The 18,090-nt window shown below is 36.5% G+C and overlaps 1 protein-coding gene across 1 annotated transcript; it reads right to left on the minus strand.

Annotated features, from left to right (window-relative positions):
* Window positions 1–5,175: 5,175 nt before the first annotated feature.
* On the minus strand, window positions 5,176–6,223 carry LOC138897859 (histidine decarboxylase-like). The gene is made up of 3 exons (XM_070183879.1): window positions 6,215–6,223; window positions 6,020–6,157; window positions 5,176–5,913 (listed from the first exon to the last, which is right to left on the minus strand). The coding sequence occupies exons 1-3, from the start codon at window positions 6,221–6,223 to the stop codon at window positions 5,338–5,340; spliced, it is 723 nt and encodes a 240-aa protein (XP_070039980.1). The 3' UTR covers window positions 5,176–5,337.
* Between the last annotated feature and the right edge of the window lie 11,867 nt (window positions 6,224–18,090).

Below are 18,090 nucleotides of genomic sequence, written 5' to 3' on the forward strand. Positions count from 1 at the left end.
ACTCCTAAGTCTTTCATATCGAATTTGCTAGCCAACATGCGCTTAGTAGCATTTATATCTGCCATGTTTTTGCTCATTATCAATATGTCATCAACATATAAACAAACAATGACTTCATGACCTGGAGTATTTTTATTGTAAACACATTTGTCGCACTCGTTGATTTTAAACCCACTTGCTAACATTGTTTGGTCAAATTTGGCATGCCATTATTTGGGTGTTTGTTTAAGTCCATAAAGTGACTTAACAAGTTTGCACACTTTCTTTTCTTTACCAGTTACCACAAAATACTCAGGTTGTTCCATGTAAATCTCTTCCTCTAATTCTCCATTTAAGAGAGCTGTTTTAACATCCATTTGATGGATTTCAAGACCATACACGGCCGCTAGTGCCACTAACACCCTAATAGATGTTATCCTCGTTACTGGCGAGTAAGTGTCAAAGTAATCAAGACCTTCCTTTTGTCTATAACCTTTGACAACAAGTCTTGCCTTATATTTGTCAATAGTGCCATCAGCTTTCACTTTCCGTTTAAAGATCCATTTCGAACCTAAAGGCTTATTTCCCGGAGGAAAATCTACCAATTCCCATGTATGGTTATCCAAAATTGATTGAATCTCACTATTGACTGCCTCTTTCCAAAATGCTGAATCAGAAGATGACATAGCTACTTTAAAAGTTTGAGGCACATTTTCAAGCAAGAATGTCATAAAATCTAGTCCAAAGGAAGCAGATGTTCTTTGACGTTTGCTACGCTTTGGATCTTCTATACTTGGAGTATTTTTCTTTGGTTCTTCCCGAGGTCGTTTTCACTTAACGACTCACATTCAGTTTTATACAGATAGATACTTTCAAAGAATTCAGCATTATCTGATTCCATTACCGTATTAATGTAAATTTCGGGATTATCGGATTTATGAACCAAAAATTGACATGCTTTACTGTTTGTAGCATATCCAATGAAAACGCAATCAACAGTTTTTGGTCCGATTTTAACCCTTTTAGGTAAAGGAACTTGTACCTTTGCTAGACACCCCCACACTTTGAAATATTTCAAGTTGGGTTTTCTTCCTTTCCATTTTTTATATGGAATAGATTGCGTTTTGCTGTGGGGTACTCTGTTGAGTATTCGGTTAGCTGTAAGGATAGCTTCGCCCCACAAACTCTATGGTAATCCGGAACTTATTAATAAAGAATTCATCATTTCCTTTAATGTCCGATTTTTCCTTTTCGCAATTCCATTGGATTAAGGTGTGTAAGGTGCAGTAGTTTGATGGATAATTCCATATTTCGAACACATTTCTGCAAATAAAAATTCATATTCTCCACCCCTATCACTTCTAATCATTTTGATCTTTTTATTCAATTGATTCTCCACTTCATTCTTGTATTGCTTAAATGCTTCAATTGCTTCATCCTTACTATTAAGCAAATAAATATAACAATATCGAGTGCAGTCGTCAATAAAAGTAATAAAATACTTTTTCCCACCTCGAGATGGTGTTGACTTCATATCACAAATGTCAGTATGAATTAAGTCTAAAGGATTTGAATTCCTTTCAATAGACTTATAAGGATGTTTTACAAACTTAGACTCAACACATATTTGACATTTTAATTTATTACACTCGAATTTAGGCAACACTTCTAAATTAATTAACCTCCGCAAGGTTTTGTAATTGACATGTCCTAAACGAATATGCCATAAATCATTTGACTCCAATAAATAAGAAAAGCTGCAATTTTATTCATACTGTCAATAACCATTACATTTAGTTTGAAGAGGCCCTCTGTGAGGTAGCCCTTTCCAACATACATTTCATTCTTGCTTACAACAACTTTATCAGAAACAAATACATATTTGAATCCATTCTTAACAAGCAAAGAAGTAGAAACTAAATACTTCCTAATCGTAGGAACATGAAGAACGTTGTTGAGCGTTAACACCTTGCCGGAAGTCATCTTCAGGAATATTTTCTCATAACCTTCAATCTTGGCTGTTGCAGTATTTTCCATGGAAAGCTCTTCTTCGGGACCAGCAGTAGAGTAAGTCGCAAATGCTTCCTTGACAGCACAAACATGTCGAGTGGCTCCAGAGTCAATCCACCACTCCTTCGGATTTCCAACTAGGTTGCATTCCGAAAGCATTGCACACAGATCATCAATGTCATCATTCTTCTCCACTATGCTGGCCTGTCCCTTCTTCTTATACTTTTTCGGGAGACGACAATAAGGGGCTTTGTGATCGATTTTTCCACAATTGTAGCAGCTGCCCTTGAATTTCTTTTTGTTCTGCTCCTTAGTCTGTCTAGAAGACCTCTTTCTCTTCTTACTTTTTGGAGCAGTCTCCTCAACGATATTAGCTCCCATGATCGTTGAATTTCCACGAGACTTCTTCTCGGCTGTTTTGTTGTCTTCCTCAATCTTGAGACGAATCACAAGATCTTCCAACTTTATTTCTTTGCGTTTGTGCTTAAGATAGTTCTTGAAATCTCTCCACGAAGGAGGCAATTTTTCAATCATTGCAGCCACTTGAAATGCTTCATTCACGACCATACCTTCAGCAATAAGGTCATGAAAAATAAGTTGAAGCTCCTGAACTTGGGTTCCAACAGTTTTACTGTCTATCATTTTATAGTCTAGAAACTTGGCAACCACGAACTTCTTCAAGCATGCATCTTCAGTCTTGTACTTCTTCTCAAGTGCTCCCATAATTCTTTCGAAGTATTCATCGCACTGTACACATTGTACAAGTCATCCTCTAAAGTGCTTAAGATATAGCCTTTGCAAAGAAAATCTGCCTGCTTCCACGCCTCAACAATCATGAATTTCTCGTTGTCCGGCATGTCCGCAGTATGCACTGGAGGTTCTTCACTAGTGAATTTCTGCATACCAAGTGTGGTAAGTCAGAAGGACACCCTTTGCTGCCATCCTTTGAAGTTGGCTCCGGAAAATTTTCCCGATTTCTCTGCCGGTGGAACAACAGTCCGGCTTGACGAGGCTATCGTCGTTGCCGCAATAGTCGTAGAAGAATTTTCGTTATCAATTGCCATTTCTCACTATAAACAACAGAAGAGTTCAATTAATGGCAAAATCAGAACAATGAACAATACTGTTATTAACAAAAACAGTATGTATAATAAATAAAACCGAAGTTTTTATATACTGTTTCACAGAAAAATGATGAAGTTTTTATGTTCTTCAAATCGTTTTTATGAATTTCAATACACTGATGAAGTTTTTTATATCTTCAAATCAGAATAGTAAAATTCAGAAGGAGTAGAAAACCACACAGGTTTTAATCTCCACAAACAAAATACAGAATATAATAAAATAATTTCCTTAAGAATGTTATAATTTTTTGTATTGCTGTAATAAACAATTAAACTTTCTGGAAAAACAAAACAGAAATTTAGTAATACTTGTTTAACGAAATAAATTCTAAAAAAATAGTATAGGAATAAATCGAGCCCACTGAATACACAGTGTGTCCTTAAGGAAATTATTCCCCTCAAGTACCCGAGGTGCTGGAATATATCCTCCCAAGATAGAACGATTTAACTCACCAGTGTATTGGTACCAAAAACTCTGATGAACTGCGAACCACTCAATGGTCGTAAAACACACTGAAAAATATTGTGCAGAAGAAGAAGAAGAAGCTCAGAAAATTTCGTAAGTAAAGATTCTGGGATTCAAACTCTATTTATAGAGTTGCTGGCATTGTTTCTGATAAGGTTTGCAACCTTTCAGAAACAGCCATGGCTGTTGAAAAGGGGTGTTTGAAATATTTCAGGAAAAAATGTATTTAAAATAATCCGGGAAAGAAAACGGGCCTAGCCGAAGCCGAAGCCGAGCGACGACGACGACGGCACGAGGCTTGCCTTTTTCTTAACTCTTTAAGAGCTAGAAGAAGAGCAATTATATATATACCCATCAAAAGCCTTTTCTTCCTCCGATATGGGACAATGTCCCTTTCCCAAGGGAAACTCAAATATTTCATTTTCCATCCATTTCTCATTCACTCTTTTTAAGCTACACAAGCTTAAAATCCTAACAAAAAGAACCAAATTAGAACAAAATCAACTCCCAAATTGATACTAATAATAAAAGCAAACTCACTACTTATAAGCATAACCCTCTAATGATGAGCTTTGCGACCTGCTAGCTAGTCACATATCTAAGGTTTGAAGCTTTCTTATAGTCCCAATTCTCAGGTGCGAATAAATGGTTTCAGAGTTGTATAACCCTTCATATACTGGTAATAGGTGGCTTTCCTATTCATACGAAATTGGCATAATTTTGAACTTCAAGAATAGGTAGGACATATAGTTGGAACTTTGATTGAGATTAGAATGCAATGCAAATTCATATCATTTTCTACTTCGTTTACGGTCATATCCTTTTACAACTCTTTATCCTAGTGTGTGGTATTTCTAGTTTTGTCCTTTTCACATGACTTTGTGTGAACATTAATATAAATAACTAGGGGTATAAAAATCGATCAACATTTCAAGTATGTTTTTTTCATTCGGCATTTAATATAGAACATTTATTTTTTATTAATAATATAAATATAGATAGATATATAGTTATAAATAGATATAGAAAAAGAGCGTAAAAGTTTTCATATACTTGAGAAATCACCTATGATTAGTGGCGCAGGATCCCATACTCAATAGATAGTTGCCCGCCCCTCTATCCTACTAAAAAGGAGAAGGTAATGTGAAATGCCAAACTCTCTCACGTAAAAGAATATTTTTTAACAAAAAATTCAATTATTAAGTTATCAACTTCCATAATCAACTTCGATTGCTCTTAACTTTCTATATATATATATATATATATATATATATATATATATATATATATATATATATATATATATATATATATATATATATTTGTTAATATGAAATTTGTTATTGTTTCACAATTTTTCTTTCAAAAGTAAATACTATCCTTTGTTGTATATTAGAATTCAAATAAGTTAACCAGAAAATATCAATGAGATTAACTCAAAATTCGAAAAGAAAAAAAAGAAGAGAATTGAAACTTTTATATATTCCTAAGAGGTGCTCTTGATAAAAATTTAACTAACAACAAATAATTAATCAGACAATATGGGAGAGTGTTCTACATATGAACAAGTCCCATTTTAGTTGAATAAGATGATAATGAAACTCAAGAGGAAGATCAACTTTATTTCTCAAAAGATTATAAATAAATAAATTTAAGGTCTTCTATTTATTAAATGTTTGGCGTTTGATCACCAATTTTATTGAGCCACCTCTGCATAAAAGCATACTCGACCGTTCCAAGTCTTTTCTTCTACGGAATTCAATGACACATCTTGTGACAGCAGCAAAGACAGTTTTGAGAAGCAATATCATCTGCTAGGCAAGGAGGCACAGTTGTTCCAACCCGGTACCATTTTTCCCTCTCATGCATTAAATCCTTAAAGAAATTGTCTATCGTTTCTCTTGTGATGCATGGCATAACCACAGCATGTGTCATATCTCTTGTGCAAGATAGTTGCCATTGGCGAATGAACTTATGGTCATTAGGTCGTTCAAAGACAACGATAATGCTAAACTCATTAAGCATAGCGCTAATTCCTGCTTTATGAAGTTGGCCTTTCAAATATCGGGCATTTTCGATGCACATTTTGGCATCTTGTTGCAATCCGGTACGACCTTTCATGCATAAACTGTACCATAAGAGTATTGGTGCCAAGCCATTTCGACTACCAGAAATTGTAGCATCAGTGGAAGCAATATACTCGATTTTTGTTGAGAGACTACTAATGTAACTTTTCCTTGTCATCTGAATGCCACAAGGCATTGGACATCCCAAGAATTTGTGGCCTGAAATTGAAACACTGCCTACTGACTTCTTGAAGGTAATTGTTTTCGCCTGTTGTCAAATACAATAGAGAACTAGCTAGGTCATTTTTTGTTTGTTCCCTAGATATATGGAAAGTTTCTTATTTAAAGAACATAATGGATTAAATTAATCTTACATGTTGGATAAATGGGATAATTAGCCCATATAGTGCAGCGTCACAATGGATGTAATACTTATCATTGGAATAACCACATTTTTTAAGTATTTGTAGGATCAGATCAAGATGGAATCGGCAATCAAAAGAATTCCTCGTCTTGCTCCTTCATCTTAATTTCAAATACTCTTGAATTGGAAGTAGAAGAAATTAAACTTTGTCCATCAATGGAGATGGGGAAAGTAAATTACCTACCCAATTAAAAGGCCATGAAGATTTCCCTCTGTGCCACCATTGGTAATGTATCCCCAATATTCATCCTTCTCAATTTCCCAGAGTTGTGCAAACCAATCTAAAACAGCAACTTCAAAATCTTTTGAATGGAAATCGATAGTGTTCTCAGTGAAGGGATCTCCACAATTGTTCAAGTAGAATTGCAAAAGTGGAGCTAAAGCAGCATGATGCTCGTAACATACATTAATTGGATAACCTGTAAGGAAACCAATTTAAAGAGGCTAAGTTTAAATATTTCGAGAACACGTATAACTAAAAAGTTTTTTTTTTTTACATTATTCTTGAAATAGTTTCTCTAGTTCTCGTTGTGAAATTAATTTTGGAATATGTATGAAATTAACTAATAATTTATATTTTTTTAATGGAAAAAAGGCATAAGTACCCCCTTTATACTATGGCCGAATTTTCAACTACACACCTATTTTTTGTGGGGATCATCCTTTTTTTAAAATGAAATTAATATCAACCTGAAATGCCACTACCATATATTTTTTTTTGTTTTTGTTCCCATCAACTTCTTTTCCCACATTCATTTCTACCTCAATCCATCTTTCCAGCACATTCACGATACAAAAGTAGCTATATAATATAAGTTGTTCAATTTAACCGAACCCGAGAAATAATTTTAATATGATAATGATAACCAAAATAACTCAATGCATATTTCAAAATTTTGCTTCAACAAATAAAATTTTCTCAATAAATGTCGACATCACGATTCTGTTGTGTGGGTGGTCAAATCACAAAAAAAACTTTCGTGGGTTTCTTCTGGGTTTAATCAGAAGTTGATCTTGGGACTAGATTTTATCATTCCTTTTTATGAGAAGCAATTGCAATTGAAAGCTTAAAAGTGGTACCTGAAGAGATTAAAAATAGCAGTAATCCTCTATAAAGTGTAGTGAAATGTGGAGATAGGAAAGAATAAAATCTGCAACTCGATCTCGTGGAAGAATATGGAGAATGCCAAAACTAATTTCAGGCCAAGTTTATAACTAACGAAACTGGAGGAAAGAAAAACAAGAGGAAAGAAAAAAAGAAAAAGAAAAAGAAAATAGTGTATTTTATAAAAATACTGTACAAAAGAAAATTTCAACATGCTCTCTTTCTTACCCTCCCAATTAGCACAAAGGGTATACAAAAAGAAAACAACATATTAGAAACATGTGCAGAATAAGCTCTTACCCAAATTATGATTTAGAGTCTCTTTTCTGTGGATATATGTGCTATCCTTTCGGAAGGGATAGAAAAGAACTTTATCGTACTTCATGCAGCTATACTGCTATACTTGTTGATCTCGGGTTTATCCAAAGATATTTAGCCTTACAATCTATAGACCTTAGCATACTAGTCTTTTTAATTTTATTTTATTAAAATTGTGTATAAAAGTTAAATTTGATGACTGTATTTATTGAAAAAGCCACTGAACATATACTTACCTAAATGATATTTTTTCCGATGAGACAATGTCTCTAAATATTGAGTCACAATTCTGTCCAATTTATGCGAAGATATTTTAATATCTTTTTCATCAGGTTCTACAACACTGAGACTCAAATTCTTCCGCGGTGGCGATGGCGATGGCGCGTTGATTTCACCTTTTGTTGGGACAACCATTAAGTCAAATTCCTATCTCATAACCACAAAAGAAGAAACTTCAATTAAAAATATGTTTTATGATTTGACATGAAAGAATGAGTATGCGGTTAATAAATAAATTTATCATAAAATATATAATACTAGTGAGTTGGGTCGTCATTGAACTTGAGTATACAAGAAAATACTATAGAAAAAATTTGAGCATGAGTATTACGTACCTTTTCAAATTCCATTCTATCTGAAATTATTGGCAATTAGAATGGTCTCAAAGAGATGAAGGTTTTGCGCATCTCACTTCTTTTGGTTCCTCCAATTTATAACAATTGAAAGTTGCTTTGCATTCTTAAGGGGCAGATTGAGAATATTACGAAGTCACAATTGCAAAGAGGTAATCTATCTATCTATACTATATTAAAAGTACGATACTGCTTAACAAAATATTTTTGTCTGTTTTATACTTTAAAATAACTTTTACGGTGGACAAAATTGAAAATTTTAATTGTTTTCCAAATATTTAGGATTTAAAATTACCTAAATTTTTTACTATTAAATTTTTCCTTATTGAACTATGTATTAGTTTCTAATATTAAGGAATTTAATATCTTTCTTTATCTATATTGACAAATAATTATTTACCTAATATTTAGGACTTTGATCCAAAAGGTCATATTATTTAGTTTAGAGTTTCTATTCCCTTCCCGTTTTAGTAGTCCTTTAATACTAATTCCATTGGGATTATTTTTTAGGTTTAATACGACTGGCTTTTGCCTAAATTTTAAAGGAAATAACCTTAAATCACCTTTTCCCACAATTACGATGCTATTGAAACTTTTCTTCACACCCAAACCATTTGATTCCTATGGAATATTACCACATAATCTCAACATTTAATTAATTTCTGCCACATTAATAACTTCATAAAAAGGCTCATGTTTTAAACTCCAGCGATTAAAGGTAATACATATACTGATATACATTCCTTCATTGGTAATTTAATTTTAAATTCGGCTCAATATTTCTGAAAATTTTAAATTATACTGTCATTAACTAGTGGTGAGCACCCTCCACTTCCAACCAAAATGTTGTGAGTTTGAGTCACCCCAAGAGCAAGGTGGGGAGTTATTTGAGGGAGGGAGCCGGGGGTCTATCGGAAACAGCCTCTCTACCCAGGGTAGGGGTTAGATCTGCGTACAAACTACCCTCCCCAAACCCCACTAGTGGGATTATACTGGGTTGTTGTTGTTGTTGTTGTTATTGTAACTTTTGTAATATTTTAACAGTTTATTTTACACTATGTATTCCACATATTTCATGATTAGTCGCAGAAGAGTTGTCACATTATTAGGAGTACTTGGAGATAGCATTATGGTAAATTTTTAATTCTCGATTGTTAAATCATGTCATTTCTATATATTCTACATTTTGTTCTTGATGTATGTATTTTGGATTTAAAAAAAAATTATAATTTATTTCTATGGTAAGGATGACTTTGTTAATTTGAAGACCAAACAGCAGTATTTTTTTTCAACCACTTGTTGTAGACACTAATAGGATAAATATAATTAGAGTTTCAATTCGAGAATCGTAACCCCGGATATCGAAGAATGAAATCTTTGGTGCTGCAAATCCTTGCACCACACTTCGAGAAAGTCTGATACATGAGATCATCGACTGAATCAATGAAGCAAGACGGTAACTGCTTTTGCTTACGATTAGAATGACTTTAGCTCTCCCCAATGAAATTATCCGATTAAGTATTAACATTGTGTATGTTTATCGTATACGGGTAAGATCGGGTCACTAAACACCTCGATTTTTCGATAAGCAAAACGGAGCAGAAACGTGACCGTAATGACTCGGAGTCAGAGTAAAGAATCCTCGTATTGGGTCTCGGGCAAAACATCTGCCCTCGGGGGTATCGGGGCCATGTCCTCTGGGTCCGGCTCGAGGATTAAGACATTGGAGGGTACTATCAAACAGCTACATACAACTAACAGAGGATCGTGAAGTCCGTGCCCAACCGGATATCACTACGTGAATCTCGGCCCGTATCGGCAAAAAATCAGTGATTAGCGAAACATAAGATCTTTACCTTTATTAGAATTGTACTTAGGGTAAATACTCTTACTATATAAAGGGGAAAGATTGTTATTCAGGCCACACATTGTAACACCCATATCAAGGCAATTTATTTCAGTTCTCTTTGTTGTTCAAAACTCTTATTTCTTGTTCTTAAATTCTTCATAAATATAAGCTTGGAATCGAGGGCAGGTTCTTCATCGAGTCAAGCTCGGAATCACCCTTATCATTGGTTTGGTCATCTATTACGTTTTGCATATGTTTAATCTAACACTATTAATCACTCGTATTGAATTAATCCACATATCCTTAAAACCACATATAAATTCAATTGTTATCCGTTTATGTGGGTAAACATTTATATTTTTCAGTGAATATAGTCCACTAAAATTATGATATTTGTCTCTCATTTGTTTTTTGTTTTGGGATATTTTTTCGAGAATTCCTATCCATAACTATCCGTTGTCTTTAGTTATATTTTTTGTCTTCATAATTAATTTACTCTTGTAAGTATCTTCATTTTTATGAATTTTATTCAATCTATTTACACTATTAAAAAAATTCCAAACACGATGTTGATAGGCTTTCTTTTAAAAGAAAAGAAAATTATTCTTCCTTTATTGAATTAGCTAAATTATTAATAAAATAATAAATATTTCAAAAAAATATTTAATAAACAATTAAAAACATTTTAATTTCTACTCAAATAATATGTTTCTCTCCATTTTTTGCACAATATTTAAAATTATACTCAACAGCTAAAAAAAATAACAAAAAAATTAATTAAGAATATAGAGGAGAATAGAAAAAGGGAGAGATAGAGAGAGAAAGAAATTGCAGCAATTGTAGACAGCACAAAAAATCATAATAAAGACACCTTTCCTAAATAGGGTCCGCATTAATTATTTTCAGAAATTTGCACTATATTTATGTATTTGTTTTTCAAAGATGGTAACTTTGACATGGGATACACGTGTGGTATTTATTAATGTGGGGTACAACACGTGTATTCTAAGATTAGTTGGTTCAGTGGTGCTCAATGATATAAAATCTTGGAAAAATTCTTTAAACTCGTCTTTTTGCCTACTAATAAATAGTTCAATATATAGATAGAGAGAGAAAGAAATTGCAGCAATTGTAGACAACACAAAAAATCATAATAAGACACCTTTCCTAAATAGGGTCCGCATTTATTATTTTCAGAAATTTGCATTATATTTATGTATTTTTTTTTAAAGATGGTAACTTTGACACGGAATACACGCGTGATATTTATTAATGTGGGGTACACGTACAACGTGTGTATTCTAAGATTAGTTGATTCGGTAGTACGTGGTGCTCAATGACATTAAATCAAATTATATCATATAAATTGAATCCGTTAAACTACACAACTTTGATAATAGTGTGACATCAAATATTAATATTGCATGCATAGTCAAACTAACTGAAACCCCCACTTACGTACTAGCAGTGCAGAAATGGCATTGATTTTCTTTGCCAATTGGACTGCTCTTTGCTAGAATGATTAAATTTCTGGGGGGTTGTGAAAAAGTGGGCGTGCAGTGTGCTATACTGGCTCCCATTAATCAGCTGACTCCTCAACTTGTTGTAATGTGTTGTATTTATTTTATTTTAATTTATGTGATACACATTTTCTGTTTAACATATTCCGAAAAATTTAAGGACTATATGTTTAAATTAAAAAATAATTAACTTTAAATTTGTTATTACCATAAATGAGATTATTAAAAGTAACACAAATTTTATGACTTGTATTAAACTATAAATTTTTAAAATATTTCTTTCTTTCTTTAATTTAGTATCAATTAAACGTCTGTCACCTAAATTGAGACAAAAAACAAAAACGTGCAAAATCACGCTTTGACACTGATCAACAGAGATAGTAACAGTACTATCGACGAAAATCATGCTTTGCATTATTGAGTCGACTGCTGCTTTTCATTGTAATTAATTGAGCATGTTCAATCATCACACAAGATTTAAGTATTGGTATTGGTAGGGTTTTCTCATCCCTCACCTTCACGAGTTTCACATTCGGATGTTGATGTATTTGGTAGGGTTTGTGCCAAAACCCTCCGTCATTGAAAGATAATACAAAAAACGCATGAGAAAGGTGAACTGTGGTCCTTTTACAACTAGCTACAGGACTTGAATAAGTGGGATGATTTAGTGGAGATTTTTTCTTCTTTTTTTTTCATTTTTTTTTTCTTTTTCTTTTTTTTTTTTCTTTTATATTTCTAACTCTGCTTCTGATTCCAAAAGAGGGGTATGAAAGAAAATAAATAAGTCTCAAAAGGGGTAACAAATGATAAAAGTGTTTGGGATAGCAGAATAAAATACCTCCGTCATTTCAACTTTGAACATGCCTAGTACAAAATGCGATCGAAGATAAGCAAAGAAATCATACATAATATCTCTTGACTGCATCAGAATTGATAGCCATATCCACACATTTACCTTCTATCTCTGTTAAATACAAAGCACCATTGGGCAACACCTTTGTCACAATGAACGGCCCCTTCCAGTTTGGGGCGAACTTGCCTTTAGCTTCAGCCTGATGTGGAAGGATGCGTTTCAATACCAGCTGACCCACCTCAAATTTTCGGGGACGCACCTTCTTGTTGTATGCTCTTGCCATTCTTCTCTGATACAGTTGACCATGGCATACTGCCGCCAATCTTTTTTCATCAATCAAACTCAATTGCTCTAGCCGGGTTTTGACCCACTCATCATCATCAATTTCAGCTTCAACAATGATCCGCAGGGATGGAATCTCAACTTCCGCAGGTATAACTGCCTCGGTTCCATATACCAGCAAATAGGGAGTTGCGCCTATTGAAGTGCGAACAGTAGTGCGATAACCCAATAAAGCAAAAGGTAACTTTTTATGCCATTGCCTAGTACCTTGCGCCATCTTACCAAGTATCTTCTTTATGTTCTTGTTAGCAGCCTCAACAGCTCCATTTGCCTTAGGATGATACGGAGTGGAGTTTCAATGCATGATCTTGAACTGTTGGCAAACCTCTTTCATCAAATGACTGTTGAGGTTGGAAGCATTATCTGTGATGATTACCTTGGGAATTCCGCACCGGCAAATGATATTTGAATGAACAAAATCTACCACCGCCTTCTTGGTCACGGACTTGAAAGTTACAGCTTCGACCCACTTGGTAAAGTAATCAATGGCCACCAGAATAAACCTATGTCCGTTTGACGCTGCCGGCTCAATCGGTCCAATGACATCCATGCCCCAAGCAACAAAGGGCCAAGGTGCCGACATTGTGTGCAGCTCAGATGGCGGGGAATGAATCAAATCACCGTGCACCTGGCATTGATGACATTTGCGAACAAAGCTAATGCAATCACGTTCCATGGTGAGCCAATAATAACCTGCTCGAAGAATCTTCTTCGCCAAGACATACCCACTCATATGTGGCCTGCAAACCCCGGAATGCACTTCGGCCATGATAGTCGAGGCTTGTTTAGCATCTATACACCTTATTAATCCTAGATCTGGAGTTCTCTTGTACAATATTCCCCCACTTAAGAAAAATCCGCTAGCCAGATGTCGAATGGTTCTCTTTTGATCGCCCTTGGCATGTGCTGGATATACCCCTGATTTGATGTATTCCTTCACATCATGGAACCAAGGCTCGCCATCAAGTTCCTCCTCAACCACATTGCAATAGGCATGCTGCTCACGGATTTGGATTTGCAGAGGGTCGACGTAAGCCTTATCTGGATGGTGCAACATTGACGCCAGAGTAGCCAGGGCATCAGCAATCTCATTATAAATCCTAGGAATATGCCTGAATTCTACCGACCTGAATCATTGACAAAGATCATGCAGACATTGTCGATACGGTATGAGCTTCAAATCCCGAGTCTCCCATTCTCCCTAAATCTGGTGAACTAACAAATCTGAATCTCCCAAAACCAATATTTCTTGAACTCCCATGTCTATAGCTAGCCTCAATCCCAGAATGCATGCCTCGTATTCAGCCATGTTGTTAGTGCAATAAAATCGAATTTGAGCTGTTACGGGGTAGTGATGCCTTGTTTCAGAAATGAGTACAACCCCTATTCCGACACCTTTCATGTTAGCAGCTCCATCAAAGAAGAGTTTCCAACCTGGCTTTTCATCATGATCAGCCTCGTCAACATACATCACTTTTTCATCAGGAAAATAAGTCTTCAGTGGCTCATATTCTTCATCCACCGAATTCTCGGCCAAGTGATCGGCCAGGGCTTGGGCTTTCATCGCGGTCCGAGTCACATAGATGATGTCAAACTTTGTGAGTATAATCTGCAACTTTGCCAATCTTCCTGTGGGCATAGGCTTCTAAAAGATATACTTTAAAGTATCCAATGCGAGAAATGAGGTAAGTAGTGTAGGATGACAGATAATGCTTTAACTTTTGTGCCACCCAAGTCAGGGCGCAACATGTCCTTTCAAGAAGAGTATACTTAACCTCATAAGGAGTGAACTTCTTGCTGAGATAATAAATGGCTCGCTCTTTCTTGCCCGTGATGTCGTGTTGACCCAACACACAACCGAAAGAATTATCCAATACCGTCAAATAGAGAATTAAAGGTCTCCCAGGTTCTGGCGGGACCAGCACAGGTGGGTTTGACAGGTAACTCTTGATCTTATCAAATGCTTCCTGACACTCATCAGTCTACTTAACCGCAGCATTCTTCTTCAGCAACTTAAAAATGGGCTCACAAGTTGTCGTGAGTTGAGCAATAAACCTGCTGATGTAGTTTAACCTTCCGAGAAGGCTCATTACCTCGGTTTTGTTCTTTGGCGGTGGTAATTCTTGGATGGCTTTGATCTTTGATGGGTCCAACTCAATACCGCGTCGACTGACTATGAATCCCAACAGTTTCCCGGACGGGACACCAAATGCACATTTTGCCGGATTGAGCTTGAGGTTGTACCTGCGGAGCCTTTGGAAAAACTTTCTCAAGTCTCCAACATGGTCGGACTGCTTCTTTGACTTTATGATCACATCATCTACATAAACCTCAATTTCCTTGTGTATCATGTCATGAAATATGGTAGTCATTGCCCTCATGTAAGTTGCCCCAGCATTCTTTAAACCAAATGGCATTACCCGGTAGCAGTATGTCCCCCATGGTGTGATGAATGCTGTCTTTTCTGCCTCTTCCTCATCCATCAGGATCTGGTGATATCCTGTGTAGCAATCCACAAAAGACCCAAACTCGTGCTTGGCACAATTGTCGATCAGAATATGGATGTTCGGCAATGGAAAGTTATCTTTTGGACTTGCCTTATTGAGATCACGATAATCAACACAGACTCTGGTCTTACCATCCTTCTTTGGTACTGGCACAATATTAGCTAGCCAAGTGGGATATCGAGTGACCCGAATGACCTTTGCGTCAAGCTGCTTTGTAATTTCTTCTTTGATCTTCACACTCATGTCAGTCTTAAACTTCCTTAACTTTTGCTTGACTGGAGGGAATGCCGGATCAGTTGGCAATTTATGAACTACCAAATCAGTGCTCAAACCTGACATGTCGTCATACGACCATGCAAAAATAACTTTATATTCAAACAGTGCTTTGATTATTTCTTCCTCGATTTATGGTTCCAGATGCACACTTATCTTGGTTTCCCTGAGATTATCTTGCTCTCCTAAATTGATTGCTTCAGTTTCATTCAAATTAGGCTTGGATTTTTCTTCGAAGTGTTTTAGTTCTCTACTGACTTCCTCAAATGTCGCTGCTTCATCATATTCTGTTTCATCATCACCCTCTACTTCTTGGATCGTTATTTCAGAATTAGATCGACTTTTAAGATTTGGCTGAAAATTCCTCGTGCATGTCATGTCATTGAAACCAACATAAAAAGAACTGTACAGAGAGAAAAAGCAAGAAATAAAAATGAAACGCTATCAGGATTAATGGAAAACTGGAAATTGTATTTCATTGAAAATAAAAGGATAGAAGGGTTTGTACATTGAAACAAGCAAAAACTTAAGAAAAATCTGGATTACAACCCTGGAATAACCCAGATGACAGAAAGGAAAACAAAGCAAACTACCAAAACTCCTTCCGGATGGGGAGAGGAGTAGCTTTCCAATTGCTAAGCTTTACATTTGGCCCAACAAGCTGCACATTGGCATTACTGGAACCTTCCCCAATTTCGACCATATTAACCTCGTCAAATAGACTCTGGAACCTCTTGATCAGATCTTCATCAAAGTCGACCACAGGTTTTGGGACCACTGATATTGGGCGTTTGGCGACCCCTGACTTGACGAAAGACTTGGAGATATGTGGAACAGGTTTAGGGAGTGACCATGCCTTTCCTTTCAAACTTTTAGCTCTTCTCACGTCCTTCCCTGTGAGTGTGAATCCCAAACCAAATGTACCAAAACTTTCACGTGGACACACCGGATGCACAATACCCTGCAAAGATGAACCCATACCTTTGCCCGGCAGAAAACTATTCTTCAACATTTCATTTGCTACCATGACGGATGCGGATGGTATCTTCGGACCTGGAGTGCATTCTCCTTCGGGAATTTTCTCGACAGACACTGTTTTGAACATTTGGTAAACCCAAGGCCCTTTATCATCTTAAACTTCAATAAATGGAACGATTGTGTCATTGTAAGCAGATAAGTTCTCATCACCGTGCACAACTATTTCCTATCTGTCCCATTCGAACTTTACCATTTGATGCAGAGAAGACGGGATTGCCTTGGCAGCGTGGATCCAGGGCCTGCCCAACAACAAGTTATAAGAGACAGCCACATCTAGCACTTAGAACTCCATAGTGAACTCAACCGACCCTATTGACAAATTGAGCATTATATCACCGACAGAATCTTTTCCTCCTCCATCGAAGCTTCGAACGCATACATTATTAATGTGGATCCTTTCAGTGCCAATCTTCAACTTTTGCAAAGTGGACAGAGGGCAAATATTTGCACTAGAACCGTTATCCATCAGTACCCTTGAGACAGCAGAATCCTCGCACTTCACTGTGAGATAAAGAGCTCGATAGTGTTCTGTACCCTCTATAGGGAGTTCATCATCTGAGAAAGTGATCCTGTTTGCTTCGAAAATCTTGTTAGCAATCTTTTTCAAGTGGTTCACCGTGATCTTATCAGGAACATGGGCCTCGTTCAAAATCTTCATCAAGGCTTTGCGGTGTTCATCTGAATGTATCAGCAAAGACAGAAGAGAGATCTGAGCTGGTGTTTTCCTCAACTGTTCTACAATGGAATAGTCTTGCATTTTCATCTTTTTCAGGAATTCCTCAGCCTCTTCTTCGGTGACCGGCTTTCTTACTGGGAGGTGGCCGTCCTTGAATGGCTTGGTTTTCCTCAGTTCTTCTGGGGTAAAACATCTTCCAGAACGAGTCAGTCATCCGATTTCATTGACTTCTTCCTCTACTTCTTTCCCTTTGTATGTCACTATCACCTGTTTGTAATTCCACGGGACGGCCTTTGTATCAACCATTGGTAACTGGGTCACTGGCTTAATAATAACGGGGGTAACACGAGCCCCTTCCACGATTATGACAGGCTTGCCCGGGACCCCTGGCACAACCACTTTTTGCCTCTCCTGGTTCGCTTCAACATCAACCGGAGGCCCTTTCACAACCAATACAGAAGGCTTCACGTTGAGCGTGCTTGGCTTCTCCGATACCCCTTTAACCGTCAAGGACATTGCTTTTGCAGAATCTAGAGCTTTGATTGGATTACTTTCGCTAGCCCGGATCATCATGACAGACTTGGAAGAGTTTTTGGGCTCCCCATCCTTATGAACTATCTTGATCATATGTGTCTCTGCATGGGCCGGCAAAGGATTTTGGTTGATGTTTGGCGCCTCCGGGCTCTGGACCACAATTTGATTTGTATCAATAAGCTCTTGGATCGCCCTCTTGAAATGCCAGCACTTCTCCATGTCGTGCCCCGGAGCATCAGAACAATATGCACATCTAAGGGAGTAATCAAGGTTCCATGGAGGCGGATTTGGTATCTTGGGCTCAATCGGCCTCAAAACGTCCAACTGCCTCAACCTCTGAAACAAACTGGTATAGGACTCTCCAAGAGGGGTAA

Source organism: Nicotiana tomentosiformis, chromosome 8 (assembly GCF_000390325.3).
Source record: "Nicotiana tomentosiformis chromosome 8, ASM39032v3, whole genome shotgun sequence".
In the NCBI taxonomy this organism is placed as follows: domain Eukaryota; kingdom Viridiplantae; phylum Streptophyta; class Magnoliopsida; order Solanales; family Solanaceae; genus Nicotiana; species Nicotiana tomentosiformis.